Below are 18,224 nucleotides of genomic sequence, written 5' to 3'. Positions count from 1 at the left end.
AGCTTAGGACCACTGCTTTCACTGACTACACTAAGCCATAAAAAAGAATTGGATTCTTACCTGCCATCACAGCAATCATGGTTTATGTTGCCCCCAAAACACACAGGGCAGTACCAGAACTGTGTCAACTAGCTTTAACAGCTTCCCCAGCTATTAAGTACAGTAATTTCTGCTTCCTTTTTTTTCTTGGAGGAATATTCTTTTGTTTCCAGCCTCACTTACTTATTATATACACTGTTAATTAGCAACTATTTCTCCATACTCATAGGGTTATGGAGTCCCTATGACTGGAAAAGACTCTGTACCCTTCAAGATAAGAACAGCATAAAGGCAGCAACTCGCAAGACTGCTCTAGCTTAAAGCAAAGCTTTCCTCATTGCTCTCATCTCCTTTGACTTGAGTACTGTCGTCCTTCTACCAAAGCTTTAAAAACTTCATTACCACGAATGAAGGAAGACCAGAGCAATCAGAGAGGGTAGCAGAGGGTATAACTTAAGGAGCTGTTACTAGGATTTTTTTGTTGTTCCTGGTGGACTATTTTTCTCCTTGCCAGCAAGGAGGGAAAACCAGCAAGTTGTTTTCTCCAAGATTTTTTTTTTTAGGTTTAAGAACACGGATTATGTTGTAGCAATTTCTTCGCTGTAAAGCGTCAGCTGAGAAGTCTAACAGTAAGAAGGGCAAGAGAAAACTGAATGCTGATGCAGAGAGTGCCAGCAGACATCATCCTCGTTCCATGGGATGTGTGTAGCTATGGCAGTTGAAGTCTACACTTCCATATGCTTAACATACCCTATTTATAAGCCAATTTTAGCTGACCTAGCATATATCAGTAGTACAGTTAGAGCCAGCAGCCTGCAGGAAAAAGTGGGCACAGGTGTTTCCATAGCAAGGCCTGTGAGTGTCTCCCATACATACTTCCAGTCTAAGCAAGCACATGAAAGGCTTGGCTTGTCGCTTACCTAAGGAACCAGGAAAACAAGGGAAAGCTAGATTCTGCTTGTGTCCTAATGCCCATATAAAAATAAAGACAGATGAAATACCCTTACTACCTTGTTAAATTCCATAAGCCGGAAGAGAACGTGCTGCACACAGGTACAAGTAAAATCCCTTGCTGGCAGGTTTGCAGAAACAAATTTTTTATTTACACAGGCAAGTCTATCTTTAGACCCCATTTACCTCTTTACATTTCTCGAATATTTACATGACTTCATGATGCTCCAAGAAGAGAGTGATGAACAAAAAGATTACAGAAACTGTCAAAAGCATAGCAAAAAAAACCCAACCTATCATTGTGCTTTAAAACTTATGAGCTAGAATAATGTAGAAGAAATGTAGTTTTAGCACTTTGGTCCTAACGGTCATGCTCTAGAAGACACTTAAATAGCAGAGGGGATTTCAGAAGTGACCGTATCCAGAGGTTGCCAGTGACAATTCATGAGTGAATCGCAGAGTTCTTCGCTCGTCTCCGTGAATTGTCTGTTCATTTCATCAACATCCAAGTAGAGCTGTGGATCTGAAAATAAAAGCCTGGTAAGTCCAAGTATCAAATCTGAGGCATGCGCACAAAAAAACTTCACGTGAAATGGCTAATAAAATGTATTTTAAGCTAAGTGTAATAAGCTATTAGATCTACTAATTTTAGTGAGGTATTTAGTCCTCTAAAATTTTGAGCCTCACAACTCCAACTTTTGGGAATTTGTATATTAGAAGGCTGGGACTAGAATTGTCTTTCAAGATAATAACAAAGACAATGTTTAAGATAGTAAAGATAACGTTTAAGGATAACCAGCCATGAAACCTTCCCAAGAGTCACTTAATTCACTTCTACGGCAATACACGTTACATAGGATAGTTTCTAAACACTAACACAAAATGCCTCCACGTGAGGAATTTTGCAAACCTTCCAGGACACAAATATGTTTTGTACCGTATTTGTAAGTGCAAGCTGAATCCTCCTTTTGGAATCTGCAACATAAGCTTTTACCTCAGGGTGGAGAACAAAGCTTTTGCATATTACTGAGTTTCTAATATAAAATCTGTTTAGCGGAATCAATACAAAGAACAAAATTCTGTATTAGACCATTTTCAAATGGGAATGAAGGCACAAGTACAAGAAACCTGCTGCGAAGCATTGACAGTGTCCCGTTTTACTTGATGCGGTCAGTGTATGCTGTATCAGCTTTAAAACCCCAACTGATTGCAGATCAGCCCCACAGAGGTTTGACCTCAGCTGAATTTTCAAGATGTTCTTCATCCAGTAGAGGTTGGCTTGTATTGTTAAAAGGCACAAGTATGGCTAAACTCAAGTGACAATGATAGAACCCTTATTACCGTCAGTAATTAGGTCATCACCGATTGCAGTCATAACTGAAGATTCCTGAAAGACAGAAAAGGCTAAGTTTAATCATAACTCATTTCAGAAAGCATCACAGATTCAAAGTGCTGCAGTCTCAATCCATTCCTTCTTCCTACAACTACAAGGATAGATGGCATTTTATCTACTTATTTTTAGAAGAAAGCCAATATTACAGTACAGGTTGGAAGGGACCTCCGGAGGTCACAACTAATACATTGACCACGATAAGACCACTTACAACAACTGTTTAATTTGCTTTAAGCAAAGCAAATCAGAAGAACAGGAACAGAAGAAGCGTACGCAATTATGCTGTCAAAACCATTCTTTGGTATGCGTGAACAAGTAATGGTGTATAAATCACTAATTCTATGGATTTACTAAGTAAGCATCACTGCTTCACTCAGCATTGAGGACAAACTGATAGAACACTAAATCAAATTTGTCAAATCCTCTAACAAAGAAAGTAATTAATTTAAACAAAATGACAAAAATTGTGCGTGTGGGGGGGAGAGTTTTCATCAAAACTTGTGTTTACCAACCCCGTAAAAGGGACATACTTTTCTGTTTTCTATCATTTATCAACAAACAAGCAAAAAACACCGAAAAAACTCTACCCCCCAAAAAAACTAAGCAGTTGCTGCTACATTCATTTTAGAACTTTACCAAATGGAGATTGTGCTGGCTAAACAATACAGAGATTGAAAGAGTTAAAAGCAATAAGCAACCAGTATTACTGTCCACTTTGATTTCCAGCCTAAAAAGCCCATACACTTAACACGTGGTCATTTGTACACTCAGACCGATACTGGAAACACAGATGTTTTCGCAGAAAGAGATGCCCATTTAATTTTATGGAAAATTTATCAGACTCCATCTACTCCAAAGCAATCAAAAACGATAACTCAGCACATTGTCAGAACTCTCACTTGGAGCACATAGCTCACCTGGAATAGTTTACACAGAACACGAGCATGTTTCATCAGTGACACCTTTGTGTACATGAGAATATAGAAGGAAAACATTTCTGTCTTTTAATATTCTTTCACTGAGAACAGGATGACTCAATAGCACATCATGACATCGTGAAAACAACCACAAGACACTGAGTGTTCCAAAAACAGAATTAAATCCATAAAAGCTCAATCTATTTCACAATGGTTTTCACTGCCTTAAAGCTCGCCTCAAACATACTATCAGTACTTTTTGCAAAGATAGGATAACAATTGGTTTGAGAAACATTCCAAGACTGGAAAAAAAAAAAAAAACAGGCACATAAGGACTCAAAAATGTACTCACTTGGTACTTTGTGTCTACTCTCTGGCAAATTTTGCTGGACTGAGTAGTTGAAGTCGGTGATGGTTCAGAATACCGCGTATAACGCATCGGTTGATGGTTTACCGTTGGTGTCACAAGTCTCTTGACAGATGGAGGCTCGAATGCATTCTGGGATTCCAGCTTTGAAAGGGAAACAGCAATCAATTTATCCTTACGTCCACCCAAATTAATTCCAATATTTATTGATGAAAACAAATTACAGAACTATAAACCTCCCCCCATCGGTCTTGGCACTCAGTGAATACAATTTGAAAATTCTAAAAACCGTTCAACTTGTAGAGGGAAATCACCAGAAAACCAGTAACGAAATCCATAAAGCTATATATAAGTAGCCAAAGTCTGACTCAATTCCATTTCAAAATTTGGCAGTTAGCTTCATAGACAAAATAATTCACGCTACCATAATTAAAATAACCCATGTTCCTAGAATATGCTCCTATCTTTTCCTCTGCCCACACTGTGATTTTTTTTTTTCAGTAGCTTAATTCATTAATTTAACATTCGAAGTGTTAAGCAACTAATTATACAGGCTTCCGGGCTTCACATCCCCTACATTTTCCCCCTTCAAAGTTACACAAACAATAGAACACATTCAAAAAAAAAAACAACTTGTCAATCTTACAATAATCTCATTCATTAAAATATGATCCAATGCTTTACATGTGCATTAGATGCACTTCAAGTAGTGGGTTTGACTTCTCTTTTCAAAGCATTTTCACAGACCAGAATTAATTTTTAACACAGACCACTGCGTGTTCTGCAAAACTGACTTAACTGAACTGTCAGACAGAAAAAAAACCCTAAAGGCTACAAGATTTACCGATGGCTCCGCCTGCGGTCTTAAGGATCAGAAAATACAGTCTTAGGAAGCATGCTATTGTTCAAATCAATACCAACAGGAAATCGTTTACGCTGCAGCTTTAATTTCACAGTATCTCCCAACTCTTAGTAATAGAATTCACACTCTCTCTAAAGTATATAAAAATACATCTTTCTAAAAAATACTACATTCAGTTTGAAACCTTGAATAAAACATGTTTTATGTAAGTTCACAAATCTACTTCGAGTGAACGATGGTTCATTGCTGGTTTTAAAGGTAAAAAAGAAAAATATTAATTCCCCCAGTTAGGCATTCAATACACCAAGAGCTATTCTGCCTGGTACAGTTCCTTGAAATAAGAAAAATACCACATCACTGCTACCCACTGCAGAAGTTTAGCCTGAGTGCACAAGTGTTCCGTCAACCGCATGTTCACTTTAGCGAGAAAACACACGATCATCTCCTCAGCAAATAATTGCTTCTCATCCCGGGCTACCCTTCTCCCGCCACTATTATGAATTCTAGTATTATGAATAGACAATCTATCTCCTTTCACCCACTGACAGCTGCGTGCAACATTCATTTAGTGGCTGACAATTTCAGGCTCTCTGTTGCAAATCTGGCAGATCTTTCTTAATGCCTTATCACAGGTGTATTGCTATAATATAACTGAGAATTCACACCAGATTTGGTTTTAGTTATTTGGATAATATTTATGATATACTTCACTTCTCCATGCCCTTGTAATTTGGCAGATGGTGAAAAGATGGTCCAGGAAATCTGAGATGTTTGTAAACTCTGAAGTGATTGTAAACTTAATTATACATCCATCCAATCAAGGAATTAGCACAGAAACTTCTTGAGACACTGTCCCTTTTCTCATTAGAACAGAAGATGAAAAGTTTGCACATCTTGTTATTTCCTTCAGTCACCTGATCTTCAAGTGGTCATTTAAGGGTTTTGCAATTTAATAAGCCCAAGGATACCCCTAACTAAAGTCATCAAAAAAAGATGACTAGTTTTCATTTTTTAAACAAAATGAAAGGAAGTCATGCTTTACCACAGCATTATCACCAGTTCTGTGCTACCTCCAAATAGGAATTTAGGAGCGTAAGATTTATAGCGTCGGAAATTAACGATTTTCCTCGTCTTTACTTTGAATGGTGATAAAAAGCACAAAAACTAGTTTTCTGTGCCCGAATGAACACGGAAGTCTGTACAAAGTCTATATGACCACTCAATCACCATTTTTCTATTTGTGATCATTTCTTCAAGAGAAAACTTTCCTCAACAGGAATTTTAATATGCAGCTTCACCCCAAGTTGGGGGACAAGATAAAACCACTTGGTGTGTTCTAGAGTTGTTGCTCTCAACTTACAAAGATAACATAATTCTTAACCTGAGTAATCTTCACAGCCCATCATCTACTGTGGATACATGCCAATATTAACTTGATTTGATGTCTATGTTGTCACTGAGGTTTGAGAAAATTTTTCTAATAGTGATAAAGCATTGAAAAAGTTATCTACCTCAGCTTAAGACATTATTGGTTCTTACCTTTCTTCGTTTGGACTGGAAGTCAGTAATATCCGGTTTATCTATGTCCGGAGGCTAAGGGAAAAAACAAAGCATAAATATTAGAGGGCAATTTTTTTTCCTGAGACAGAGGGTTCCCTGCAACAAAAATGTGGGGGTTCATGGTCAACTTATACAACACAGCGGCAAAAGAGATGCCATTCTTTTAGCATCCTGTTGAAAAAATAGCACAATAAATTAAACCGGCCACAACGTAAGGAAGAATAGTTTTATCTTTATCCTTTGATGGCACATTTACTAAGTTTTATAAACACATGAAGCAAAAACAGATTAAAAGAAGTGCTATTTACCAACAAAGGGCTTGACAGCTTCTCCACTGCCTCCAAGATGCACCGTGCAGCGGTACTTAAGGTAGCGCGGGGCCGCACAGTTTCTTGTCTAGCTTTCGCTCTCTTTTGTGCCTGAAAAATTAGCATTTTAAGTGTTACAATGGTCAATTCTCAGCTAAGGAGGCATGTATTTTATGTCCCAAGGCTACACTGATGATACAATCAATATATTCCGATGACAGAGAAAAATGCAGTCACTGGGAGTTCAAGCCATAAAGAAGAGAATACATTCGGAGTTTAATGAAGTTTACCTTGGGCCTCAGTGCATCTTGCACGTGCTTGTTGCACGAGCAGTAAAAGAACTCCGTACTTGTAAAAGGTCAAGACGGATGATGCTAGGACTGCTAAGGCCTCCGAAGCAGTAATCAGGGAAACAGAACTCAAGAAAAGGCTTGTGGTGGTACAGAAAGCATTTTCAGTAACAACACAGACCTCAGAGTTTCACGATGGTCTAAGTGTACCATCTCAAAATCGGTGTATACAATCATAACCAGGAACTAGTTTTACTTCTCTCTTGCTTCCTCCCTTCCCCCAAGATTAAAGTTGGCTGCAAATCTTTGTCTTAAAAGATAAAGATCTGATTTAAACTGTAACAGATCTAAACATTACACTGAAAAAGTAAACTGTGTATTTGCACCACCCAACTTCAAATATCAGTCAAAAACTTCCTTTGGTGTGACTTTTTTTCTTCCCAGGTTAAATCCCTCATATAACCACACTGTGCTTATCACACGATGTGAAGACAGGAAGCAGACCACGCAGCATGTAAAAACACAAGTGAGACTCACAGAACCACAGAATGGTTAAGGTTGGAAGTGACCTCTAGAGATCGCCTGGTCTACCCCCCCGCTCAAGCAGGGCCACCCCGAGCAGGTTGCCCAGGACCATGTCAAGTCAGCTCTTGAAGACCTCCAAAGAGGGAGACTCCACAGCCCCTCCGGGCAACCCGTGCCAGGGCTCCATCACCCGCACAGTGCAAAAGCGTTTCCTGATGCTCAGAGCCTCACGTTTCAGTTTGTGCCTGTTGCCTCTTGACCTGGCACTGGGCACTGCTGAAAACACAATGGCTCTCTATGCTCTTTGCACCATCCATTCAGGTATTTTTTTACACCAATAAGATCCCCCCTGAACCTCCTCTCCTCCATGCTAAACGGGCCCAGCAGTCCCTGCCTCTCCTCAGAGGAGAGGTGCTCCCAGTCCCTTGATCTTCTTGGTGGCCCTTCGCTGGACTCTCTAGTACCTTGCTGTCATTCACAGCAAGCAGCAAGAAGCAAGCTACTCTCTCCTTTAAAAGCCTACTATTTTGGTTCCTCTTTTTACCATAATGCAGTAATATTGTAAAAAACAAAAATAGCCGACCAAAGAGGGTTCCCAGCTTTGCACCACAAGGTTTCAAGGTTTCCCGTAAGTGAGGTACTTGTACTGCCCTTTTTCCGTTGCACAAATGGACTGTCAGAACAGAGCCAGCAAACCCGCGTTTTCATTTTCTTAAAATTCCTTTTGATTTATCGATAAAAGTCACTTTCATTTAAATACATTCCTACCAAACCTGATTTGACTTTCCGTTTCGATTCAGCTCTAGCTAATCAGAGTTGTCAGCAGTTTTTATTTGGTATTTCCAAGAACTCTTGGGGGCAAATAACTCTCTTCAAGAACTATATGAATCCTTCAAAACAGAAAGCATGTCACTGCTTATCTTGAGACTGCATTTAGTCCTGCATGCCTCTGTGTAACAGAAGAACAAAGGATCAGCCAAGTTGATTTTACATATTTTCAAAGACTGCAGGCTTATACAACATATCCATAGCATGAATGTAGGCATGCTTGGAAAAGAAGATCCACAGATAAATATTAGCCAGGTTTGACTACTGTAGCTTTTGCTACCATAAACACAAGTTTTCAAAGTTAGGCTGTCATTGGTTTTTTTGCATCAAGTTATTTTAACGTAATGTAGTCAGAGGCAGACAATGGCACTTAAATGGAATTTTTTGAAAGACCTAACAATAGAGGAAACCCCAACTACCAACAACTTGCCCAAACTGTCATTCTTGTTCTTTCTGACAAGTATTACCTGTGGTAAAAACTGTTATAAAAGAATTTAAACAGAAATCAATCTCGTCTATTTGTGTAGACCAAGAGGGCAGAAGAGCAACTGTTACCACATATTCAGCTCCCTGCTCAAAGCTCCTTTGGCAGTGCTGCTTTTTTTATTTCCATCACTATTTCCCACTACACTACTTTTCTCATACCCGATAAGGTTCCGTCTTTGGCTGCCTAGATCTTGCAGCTGCACCACCATAGGCCGTCTTTCCGGGGTAAAATGGAGAAAACCCAAGCTGCTTTTCCTTAAAAACAGACATGCTTCCACATGCCTACGGAAACACAGTACGATAAGTGGATAGAAAAACAGGTACACATTCAAACTGATTAAAAGAAATACTGTGCAGTACTTACAGGACACAGTCCTCCAAAAGCAGATAAACTGAATGCAGGTTTCTTAGAGCTAGCTGCAGAATGCTGCGAGAGGGAATGAGTTCTTTCAGCTTCTGTGGGCCAGAGCAGTGACGATGAAGTATTTTTAAAAACTGCAACATCTGCCAAAATGACGTATGCTAGATGTAAATGCCTCTCGTACGTACAGAACTTTAACAATAAAGATCACACTAATTCAAGTTCTTCAATACAGAAAAATAAGCATGACTTCAGCTTCTTTAAATAGATCAACTTCACGTACAGACTGAAAACCAAGTATCACCTACAAACTTGAAAACTGTTCACAGAGCTGCAAGTAGTTTTCAGCAAACTTACCAAGTTAATACTGTGCTTCCAATGCAGATTTTTGTTTCCTTCATGCTAAGATAAAAGAGGACCGCATAAACATCAGTGCATTTGTACGGACAAAGCTTTTTTCTGTGTTGGTAAAAGGCTGGAGGCCAGCACAGATCATAATCGCACAGGTTTTAAACCTGGAAGATTCCCCAAAGGCTGCTCTAAGAGTTAACGATCTTCTGCCCATGTATGTTTTACGAAGACACACCAGAAAGTTCTAGTGCACTCAGGTTATATTGCTAAAGCCCAGCAACTCTACTCTCAGCTGTACAAAAGTTCTCTGGAAAACCTGCTGAGCACACGTCAGTCCCTGTCTCTATGGGGGACTAGAAAAAGCTGCAAACCTGCTGTTCGCCCTTTCAGCGAGAAGACCTAGGTACCAACCTACATCGACACGATGCTTATTTTTTATTTTAAAATGGTGTGCTTTCCTCAATGAATTTGGCAAAAGACATGAAAGTATTGACAGCTGAAGCCTTCTACCAAGAAAGGTCTGAGTCACTCTTCTAGACAATCAGCCTAGTTGTCAAGCTACGGCAAGTCAGCCTGATTTCCTACCGTCCCAGTTCAAAATTTACATATAACCTAGCTGAATGTGTATATTTCAGCACTGACCCTTTCTAACATCAGGGTATCATAAACGTATTCCAAAGCACGCTTCTATTAAAAAGGTGATAGGATTATATACTTCTAAAACACTAAAAATTCAATTTAATTCTCGCATCCAAAGTTGACATTCACCTATTTTATTTACTAAGGTGATGTGGAATATTAAAGAACGCAAGGTACTTCACATTAAAAAAAAAGTCAATTAAACAGAGAACACAAAAATCACCTTCAGCAGATGCTCTAGAGGAGGAATCACTGGTTGTTGAGATGTTATCATCGTCTTTTTCAGAGGTAGAATCTTCTATTTCTTTTATGAAGGAGAGCCTAGGACTGCCAATGCCAAATATAGAAGATGTCGAGGGCTGACAAGGTGGGACAGGAGAATCCAGCATGGTATAATTCAGGTGGCTCAAACGAAGAGAGGGCCTTGTTAACGCAACTGGGAAGTTCAGTGCTGATCTACTTGTGGATGGTTCTAGACAAGAACAGGGAGATAATTAGCTTTGCTATAGACAAGCTCACAGAAGCCAAAACCTGTTTCCTATCGACAGCCATGCTATTGCCAAGTTCTAAGCGCAAAAAGAGAGAAGCCAAATTTAACTTCTTCCTCACCCAGATACGGTTGCATCTGTCTGGCTACAACAACAACACTGCTTGCGATACACAGTATTAATGTTGCATCCAGAAGTAGTTAACTATGAGGTTTTACAACACCACATTCTGACCCCGTGCTCAAATGCTCTAACGCTGACTTGGCCGTTCACTAAATCAAACATATATACTCCTTCTCCCATGTACAGCTTGCAATAAGCTTTACAAAATTTGAGATTACACGGTAAGTTACAGATAACACTGCAGCTTCCATAATATTGGAACAAAGGTTATATTAATCTGAATACACAACATGAAAATGAACGTTTGCAGTACTTTTTTCCCAAGTTCTTCCCTATCAGCTCACGTTAGAGGCAAAACATCATCTCCTACCCATTAACTATTGGGATTTTGACCCAAGGGACAAGGATGTTGACCCAAGTAACCAGATGAGCATTTTTCCCTCTTGAAGCAAAGGGTCTGCAAACAATGCCAGTGGCCTGGAATAGGTGGCCTTGAAGTCTATCTTGCTAAATGAATGGAACTATGCATGGGTATTTTGCCTGATGAAAGCCTACTGTCTCTCCCAGGAATCTGGGCAATTCAAATGACTTTGAGCCACTATCCTCTTGATACTTGAACTGAAGCTTAAACTAGTTACTTCAATCTTCATAACCACTGCAGTACCACTAATTAGCTCTCCAAACCATGAGCAGATTTTTAGGACAGCACCGTTTGAGATACAGAAAGTTATTGAGGCGGAAGGCCACCCAATATAGGCTCCAGCACAATGATACCTCAGAAATGAAGAGACACATTGGTTTCAAAATGTAGTAATAATTAAAAAAAAAAATCTTATTCTTAAGCATAGTAAGTAACACCCACGGACAGCAACATAAGCTGCATAAGGTTCGAGGGTGTCCGCCTGCTCCTGATCTCCTGGAGTTAGCAAGCTTGCAGTGCAGCTGTTCTTACTGAAAGCTCCTTTCACGCAGTTACATAGGAAAGCCAACATGTGTTCCTCAGTCATGAAGACCTTCTCTATTCTTTTCTCCAAACTCATTCCCAAGCTACAGCTACACACAAAGCCATCAATCTCCTTGTTCACAATTAGATGAGATTGGAGGCAAAGATATTTCCTCCTTATTTTTTGATTCTGCCAACAACAGAAGCAACTGACTTTCCACATTATCTATGGTTACCTACGCACGCTCAGACAAAACTTCTTTACTTATTTAAAGCTGACTTCCCCAAAACAGCTAATTTAAGAGAAACTCAAATAAGAATAGATGCAAATTTATACAACAGGACTACAGGAACAGTGAGAGGCACTGGATATAAGACAAATTAATCTTTCATGAGGTAAAGGAGTTGCAAACCTCGTTGCCAACGGTCCAAATACCTTCTCAAAGACACCCCCTCCCCCCGCGTAGACCTTAAAGTTATTGAATATTTTAAGGATAATAATCTCATAAACCACATCCGTGCACAAGTTCCCCAGTTCACCATCAAGTTAACAAGGAACTTTACTAAATTGATCAAAGCCCAAAACAAAACAAAACAAAACAAACAAAGTCGGGACACGAGACGGAATTTTCCTCTGCCATTCTAGCATCTAGTCTTTTGTTTCGAAGACTGCAAAACAAATTAATTTTTTTAATTGCCTTAGGCAATTAGACAGATTTTCATTCCATATCTTTTAAAAGATGGAAAATGCAACCCAGCACACTTGCAAATGACTTATTTTCAGCATTTAGCACCTGGCTAATAGAGTACCTAAAGTTAACTGATGCCTTCCAAGAGCATAAGATGTATGCTTCGTAACTGTGTATACAGTTTAAAGCTAAGACGGTTTCACAAACAGTTGTTTTGACTTTTTTGTTTGTTTTTCATTCTGTCAAAACCCTCATTCCAATTTCCTTTTGAAATTCAGATTCAAAACTAGAAATCTGTGAATAAATACAGATGGCCAGAATTCCAAATGATTTTTCACATACCTCGTCTACTAATTCTTGCTGGCTCAGGCGTGAATCTCTCATCGATTATGGTATCTTCATCTGCATAATCGTGGTGATAGTTTACCGGAGTCTCCTCCTGGTTTGCAGATTCATTTCTGTCTACACACTCCTCCTCACGCTTATTGAAATACTTCTGCAGCCACGCCGGTACAATATTTTTCACCGTTTCTGTCATTCTGCTAATTATTCCCTGCTTGAAAGAAAAAACAGTTGTTTAATTACAGAAACACAGTCAACAGCATATGCTGGGATACCACCTTCCACGGACCTTGAAGACAGATATTATACAGCAAATATTCAGAAGACGACAACGAGGTTGATCCCTGGCATAGGATCGCTACACTTCTGGTAAACCTAAAATTCACCTAAGATTGATTTACAACTACCTATCACTTTCTGCACTTCCAAGTGACCTTGGCAAGGTTCAAAGTTTTGAAACCTCTGCCAAAATTCACCAGCAGGTCGTCAATCTGCAAGGCTATCAGGAAACTCTACGCCTGAACAGCTCCTGACCTACAGACTTGTTCCAGGACTCTTCGCACCCTCACGTGAAAACCAACTAAACCAGAAGTTCAGCAATTATCTACTGCGACAGTCAGGACCATACTACCCATTAAAATCAGTGAACCTAAATATTTTCAATTTTAGTAATGCTGAATTGCAGTGACTATACGCACAAAAAACAGTTCTGCTCTCAACAGTCAGGCTAACCCAGAAGATGTCCTGGAAGAAACACAGCTATAGCTATAGCACCAGCACCTCCTCTTGCAAGAGCCTTCTAAAGCTGTTGCTGTATTTTGTAGAAGACTGACTCTGCGGCATACATCGGGTACGATCGGAGAATTCCCACCTGAACGAAAGCCCCAGGAACTACGGTTAAATAAAAGATACATTAATATAAATGAATATAATTAATAATAAAAATTAATAATAAAAATTAATATCCAGAAAGCTGACAATCATGAGCTAGGCATCCTGCTAATCATCCCTCCTGCAGGCAGGGGGAAAAAAAAAAAGTAAATTAGATCCAGGACTAGTTCCCAGGAACTTTGAAGCTGCTAACTATACTGTTGACAGTGCCCAGGCACCTTCAGAGCTTAATGGTAAGAGACAGAGGGTTTGGTGGGCTGTAATTATGATCACAAGCACACAAAACACATCTATTTAAGTATTTCTAAGAATCGACTTATCGACTAAAGTTGTAGGGGGAAGGATGAGAAAAACAGCGGGGTAGGGATCAGAACCAGAGGTATAACCTCACAAAATCGCATCGGTCGCTTTCGTGCCTCCCCAACTGCATCACTGAGAGACAATTAACATTAAGCCACAGAACCTTCTGCAGAGTGGACATGATATTGAAAATAAACTGGAATTAATTGACAAATGCTCTAAGCAAGCTATCTGCTCAAAGCTCGTCCTTTTACGTTATGAACATTTGCACGATTCGTCTGGTTACAAAGCTAACTGCTATAATAAATGCACACATGTAACATCTATCAGTTTGTCTATTTATCAAATCATTAAAATTCTTCCCCGATAAGTTACTGTTAATTTGATCTGCGCTGGATGTGCAGCAGCCATTCTCTGTGCAGAATCCCCCAGATATCCCCACGCACGTGTTTGCTCTGGCACACTCTTTAAATAAACCTACTGGAAAACACGCAGAGATAACAGACAATGGAAAAGTTAGAAAACCATCTCCACTGATTATTTTTAATCCACGTGTAAGGTTTATCAGTTAGCTACACGGTGTCGGCACACGCAAGCTATGGCACTTTCAACATTAATGCACTGTTCAAGCCAGAGGTTTCAACGGTTGCTCTGTAAGCGTGGGGAATGTTTGCATTGCCCTTCCAGGCCAGCTTTAGATGGACAAGATTGATTGTCAATATATGGTATAAGGGACTTGGCATTTCTGCAAGTGATAAAAACCTAATTGAGCAGCTATCCATGCGTAGCGCTCCCTTGGTTTTGCATATGATAATCAATCCCCTCAGCTACGTTGCTCATTTAATAGCGGAGAGGTTTTGGCTGAACAAACATGTGCAGAGGGCATCTCCAGAGCATCTCTCTGGGCGTCCTGACATTTCTTAGCAAAGAGCTGCTGGGAGGGATCTCGGCGCGTCCCCCCTCCAGCACGGGGATTTTCACAGCCCGAATTGACGGACCGCTTTCACCGTCAACCTGCTGTACCCTACAGCACAAACGAGAAGCAAAGCCTGGCAGGTAACGTTCAGAGAATTGATGATGGGCTGAGGAGGGGTGCAGGGAGCGGGGAAAGCCCTGGGGGTGGCACTGGGGGTCCTGAGGGCAGCGGGCTGGGGGTGAAGGGGAGGGGGAGGAGGGGGGTAATGGGCTGGGTAGAGGGGTAAGGGGGTAAGTAAGGGGCTGAGGGGATAACTGAGGGGGTTAGTAAGGGGCTGAGGGGGTAACTAAGGGGGTAACTAAGCAGTTGAGGGGGAAACTAAGGGGGTAACTAAGGGGGTAACTAAGCGGTCGAGGGGGTAACTAAGGGGGTAAGGAGGTGGGTAGGGGGTAACTAAGGGGATAAAGGGGCGGGTAAGGTAAGGGGGTAAGTAAGGGGGTAACTGGTGGGCTGAGGGGGAAGGGCCCGCTGTGGGGGGGCCGCTCCTCACCCGCTTGCTCCTGGCACAGGGGGGCTTCGCGGCGCCCAAACGGTGGCGCCGCCTCTTCACCTTGCCGCCGGCCGCTCCTCCTCCTCCTCCTGCTCCTCCTCCTCCTGATCGGGCTCCTGGGCTGCCGCCCGGCGCCCCGCCGCCACCGGCCCTGCCACCGCCGGCCATGCCGCTGCCGGTCGCGCCGCTACCGGTCGCGCCGCCCGAGGCCATACCGCCCCCCCCCCGCGTTCGGTGCCGTCACGGGGCCCCCCCGCCCCCCGCCGCCACGCGCCGCGGGGCCTGCCCTGCCCCTCGTGGGAATAAAAATGTTGTTTTTGCAGAGTTACGTTGTTTAAAGGTAAGGAATGGGGTATTGAGGTGTGCTTGCAGCGATAAGAACGCTTAGCAGGCGACCTTGTAAAACGCAGACAACCAGACTCCGTAGAACAATTCGGGGAAAATCACGGTGTTGAGTCAAGTCAGGTAAGTGAAGAAACATCACCGCTTCAACCAGTAAAAAAGTCAAATTTGAAATTTAACAGGCCGGCAACTGAAGGCCATGCATTGTCTGGGAAGCATCAGACAGATTGTGAGCCTGGATCGCCCCCTCAGTGGGGAAACAGGGGAGGGTCCCGTCATCAAAAAGTATATAAACTGGGTTTTGGAACCAGCAGGGGCGCTCCTGCTCGTGGGACGCCCGCCACTGCGATCGCGAATAAATTCCTGCTTCGCTGAGCTCCTCGCCTGAGCCCAAGTTCTTGGCTACGGAGTGTTTCTCACACCCTCCCCCTCCCTCCCTCGCGCGCCCCCTCCCCTCACGGGAACGCGCGCCCCCCCCTCCCGCTGCCGCTCCCGTTCCTCGCCCCGCCCCGGTCCCGTCCCGGTCCCGCCGCCCTCCCGCTCCCGCCCTCAGGACCCGGCCGCCATAACGAACCCCGGCCCGGCCACCGTAAGCACGGGGCTAGGAGTCACCTCCAGAGCCTCCCCGCGCCGTGGCGCCGACCGCCGGTGTGCCGCAGCACCGCGCCGGGCGTGGGACGGCGCCCCGAGCCCACAGTGCTCGTCAGAAAAGCCCCGCACCGACAACCGATACCCCCGCACCGACAACCAACAGCCCCCACGCCGACAACCAACGCACAAGCAGAGTTTTAGGCCGGATTCGTGGCCCCGTTGGTCCGGGAAGCGGTCGTCACGCTAAATTCTACCTTACGGCAGGGGAACGATGGGCATCGTGACAGATCGCCGCCCCAGAAAATAAACACAGAAATAAATAATAAAAACGATAACGGGACGTGAATCGTGCCCTTAGTAACAGACATTGGGCAGTGAAATCACCGACTTCTGCAACAATCCGTGCTCAGGGAACTGACTAAAACCCCTCCTGCATTGGCCATGTAATAGCTAGGCAAACATCACATAATGCTTCCCTCCCTCACGTACACCAAAGCTATTAAGGCAACCATAGTAGTGTGATAACGTGATTTTTCTCCTCCAGATCAGCGTCAAAGGCAGCTACGCTAGGTTTGCTCATAAGTTCAAACGCTGCTTTATTTATTTATTTAAATGCCATTTTTCTTATTTAGAAGGATTTCCGTAGGGTGACAGGCCTTTAATGACACGACTCAGAAACATTTGCCGATGCAGTCAAACGGTGTCTATTAACGCGAGGCACTGAAGTTAATTGGTATTAAAAATGAGCCAAAACGAAAGGCAAGTATCTGCGTGTCCAGCAGAATGACAGCGATCATCACCATTTGATCAACCTTCCCTGTGAGTTCTATCTGCAAGTTACTTTGAGGTAGCGCTAGAAAGAAGCGGTTGGTCCAGAGCATCCCTGCAAAAAGAAACATCCACGGCTTAAGTACCATCTACTCTTTTGGTATCCTTTTAAGTACTTTTTACCCGTTTCGGACTCCTGCCTTTTCCCGGCTCACTGATGACAGCATTAGTAGCCCCTCAAGCTACTGTCCTACAGCCTTTCCCATCAGTGAAGAGATAGGAAAAACCCCACTACTTCTTGGAAAAGAAAACCAGCAGGTTTTTGAATAAAAGCACTCTCTGTTGCAGCTAGGTACAACGAAAAGAGTTTATGAAATCATTACGGGACATTCTTGTAGAAAACTTCCTCAAGCTTGGAAGAAAAAAAAACATTTCAGCTAAGTAAAACAGAAAATAACTGGAAGAAGTGAAGTATGGCGGTGTTGGAAAAGTTGCTTCAAAGACTTGTTTAATTAAAAAGAAGGAAGAAAGCAAGTCCCTACTGCAATCCCATCTTTGTCAAACTGATGGCGGGCACCAGTACGATGTGTTCAGCTAACACAGGCTGGAAGTTGTAACTGCAGCTGTGAAGTTTACCCAGTAAAAAGACTCCGCAAAGCATTCTAGCAGTTCCGATGCAATCACTGCTTCCTGAATTTGTGACTCATGGTTAACACGGCAGTACAGGAAGAAGTCTGGCATTCACTGTGCTCTTACGGTAAAGAATCTGCCCTGCGCACACCATCCCAAGCCAGGTATGCGCTCCTAACAGGAAAGGACGATAGGCTGATAAGTCTCAGCAGAGGGAAAAAGACATCAGAGAACTACTTTATAACAGCAGCACGCGGGCTGCAACCAACGTTCTCTTCCTCTCATCATTTTCATTTCTGTGGACTCCAAGAGAATACACTCCCAACATTTTTCAGCCCTGGAGAACAAACAGCCCAACCAATCTCATTCACTGAACTACAAAACTGGTATTTTCGCTATCTAGTCCGGAAAAGGAGGCGCACGTCTCTAACGTACAGTGTAGAGACCTTGTTAATAGGCAAAGTCTGCATAAAATAGGTGGCCACAGCCTGATTTTCTGACGTTCAGGGCCTTGGGTCACACACCACCACAGTATCAGACTTAATGAAGTCACCAATCTATGTGGGCCCCTCATTACACAGGTCACCTGTTATGGACCAACCTCTCAAAGGCCAAAAACCAGCACTGATACTGCCGGGCCAACACATATCTGTAGCATCCCATTTCTGGGTGACAACACAATGAATGTTTCCACAAAGTACTCGATGCAACCTAACTACTGTGTTTGGTGATGCAAAGCAAGCCGTGTCAAAGCAGCGTAGCACCCAGGCACAT

At 42.5% G+C, this 18,224-nt stretch overlaps 1 protein-coding gene across 3 annotated transcripts; it reads right to left on the bottom strand.

Annotated features, from left to right (window-relative positions):
* Window positions 1-1,119: 1,119 nt before the first annotated feature.
* Window positions 1,120-17,524, bottom strand: LOC310895683 (nuclear pore complex protein Nup153-like). Of its 3 annotated transcripts, none has more exons than XM_083827264.1 (10): window positions 15,120-17,524; window positions 12,463-12,676; window positions 10,101-10,349; window positions 8,891-9,030; window positions 8,686-8,808; window positions 6,398-6,508; window positions 6,069-6,122; window positions 3,653-3,811; window positions 2,332-2,377; window positions 1,120-1,513 (listed from the first exon to the last, which is right to left on the bottom strand). In XM_083827264.1, exons 1-10 carry the CDS (start codon window positions 15,330-15,332, stop codon window positions 1,377-1,379), a joined length of 1,446 nt encoding a protein of 481 aa, XP_083683390.1. In that variant the 5' UTR covers window positions 15,333-17,524; the 3' UTR covers window positions 1,120-1,376. The 3 variants fall into 3 exon arrangements, with proteins under 3 accessions (XP_083683390.1, XP_083683391.1, XP_083683392.1); XM_083827265.1 differs by having other exon boundaries at window positions 12,463-12,673; window positions 15,120-17,523; XM_083827266.1 differs by lacking the exon at window positions 8,686-8,808 and having other exon boundaries at window positions 15,120-17,523.
* Between the last annotated feature and the right edge of the window lie 700 nt (window positions 17,525-18,224).

This window comes from Anser anser, assembly GCF_964211835.1.
Source record: "Anser anser genome assembly, chromosome: 2".
NCBI lineage: Eukaryota > Metazoa > Chordata > Aves > Anseriformes > Anatidae > Anser > Anser anser.
The sequence above is the reverse complement of the archived record's forward strand: the minus strand, read 5'-3'. Positions and strand labels throughout refer to the sequence as shown.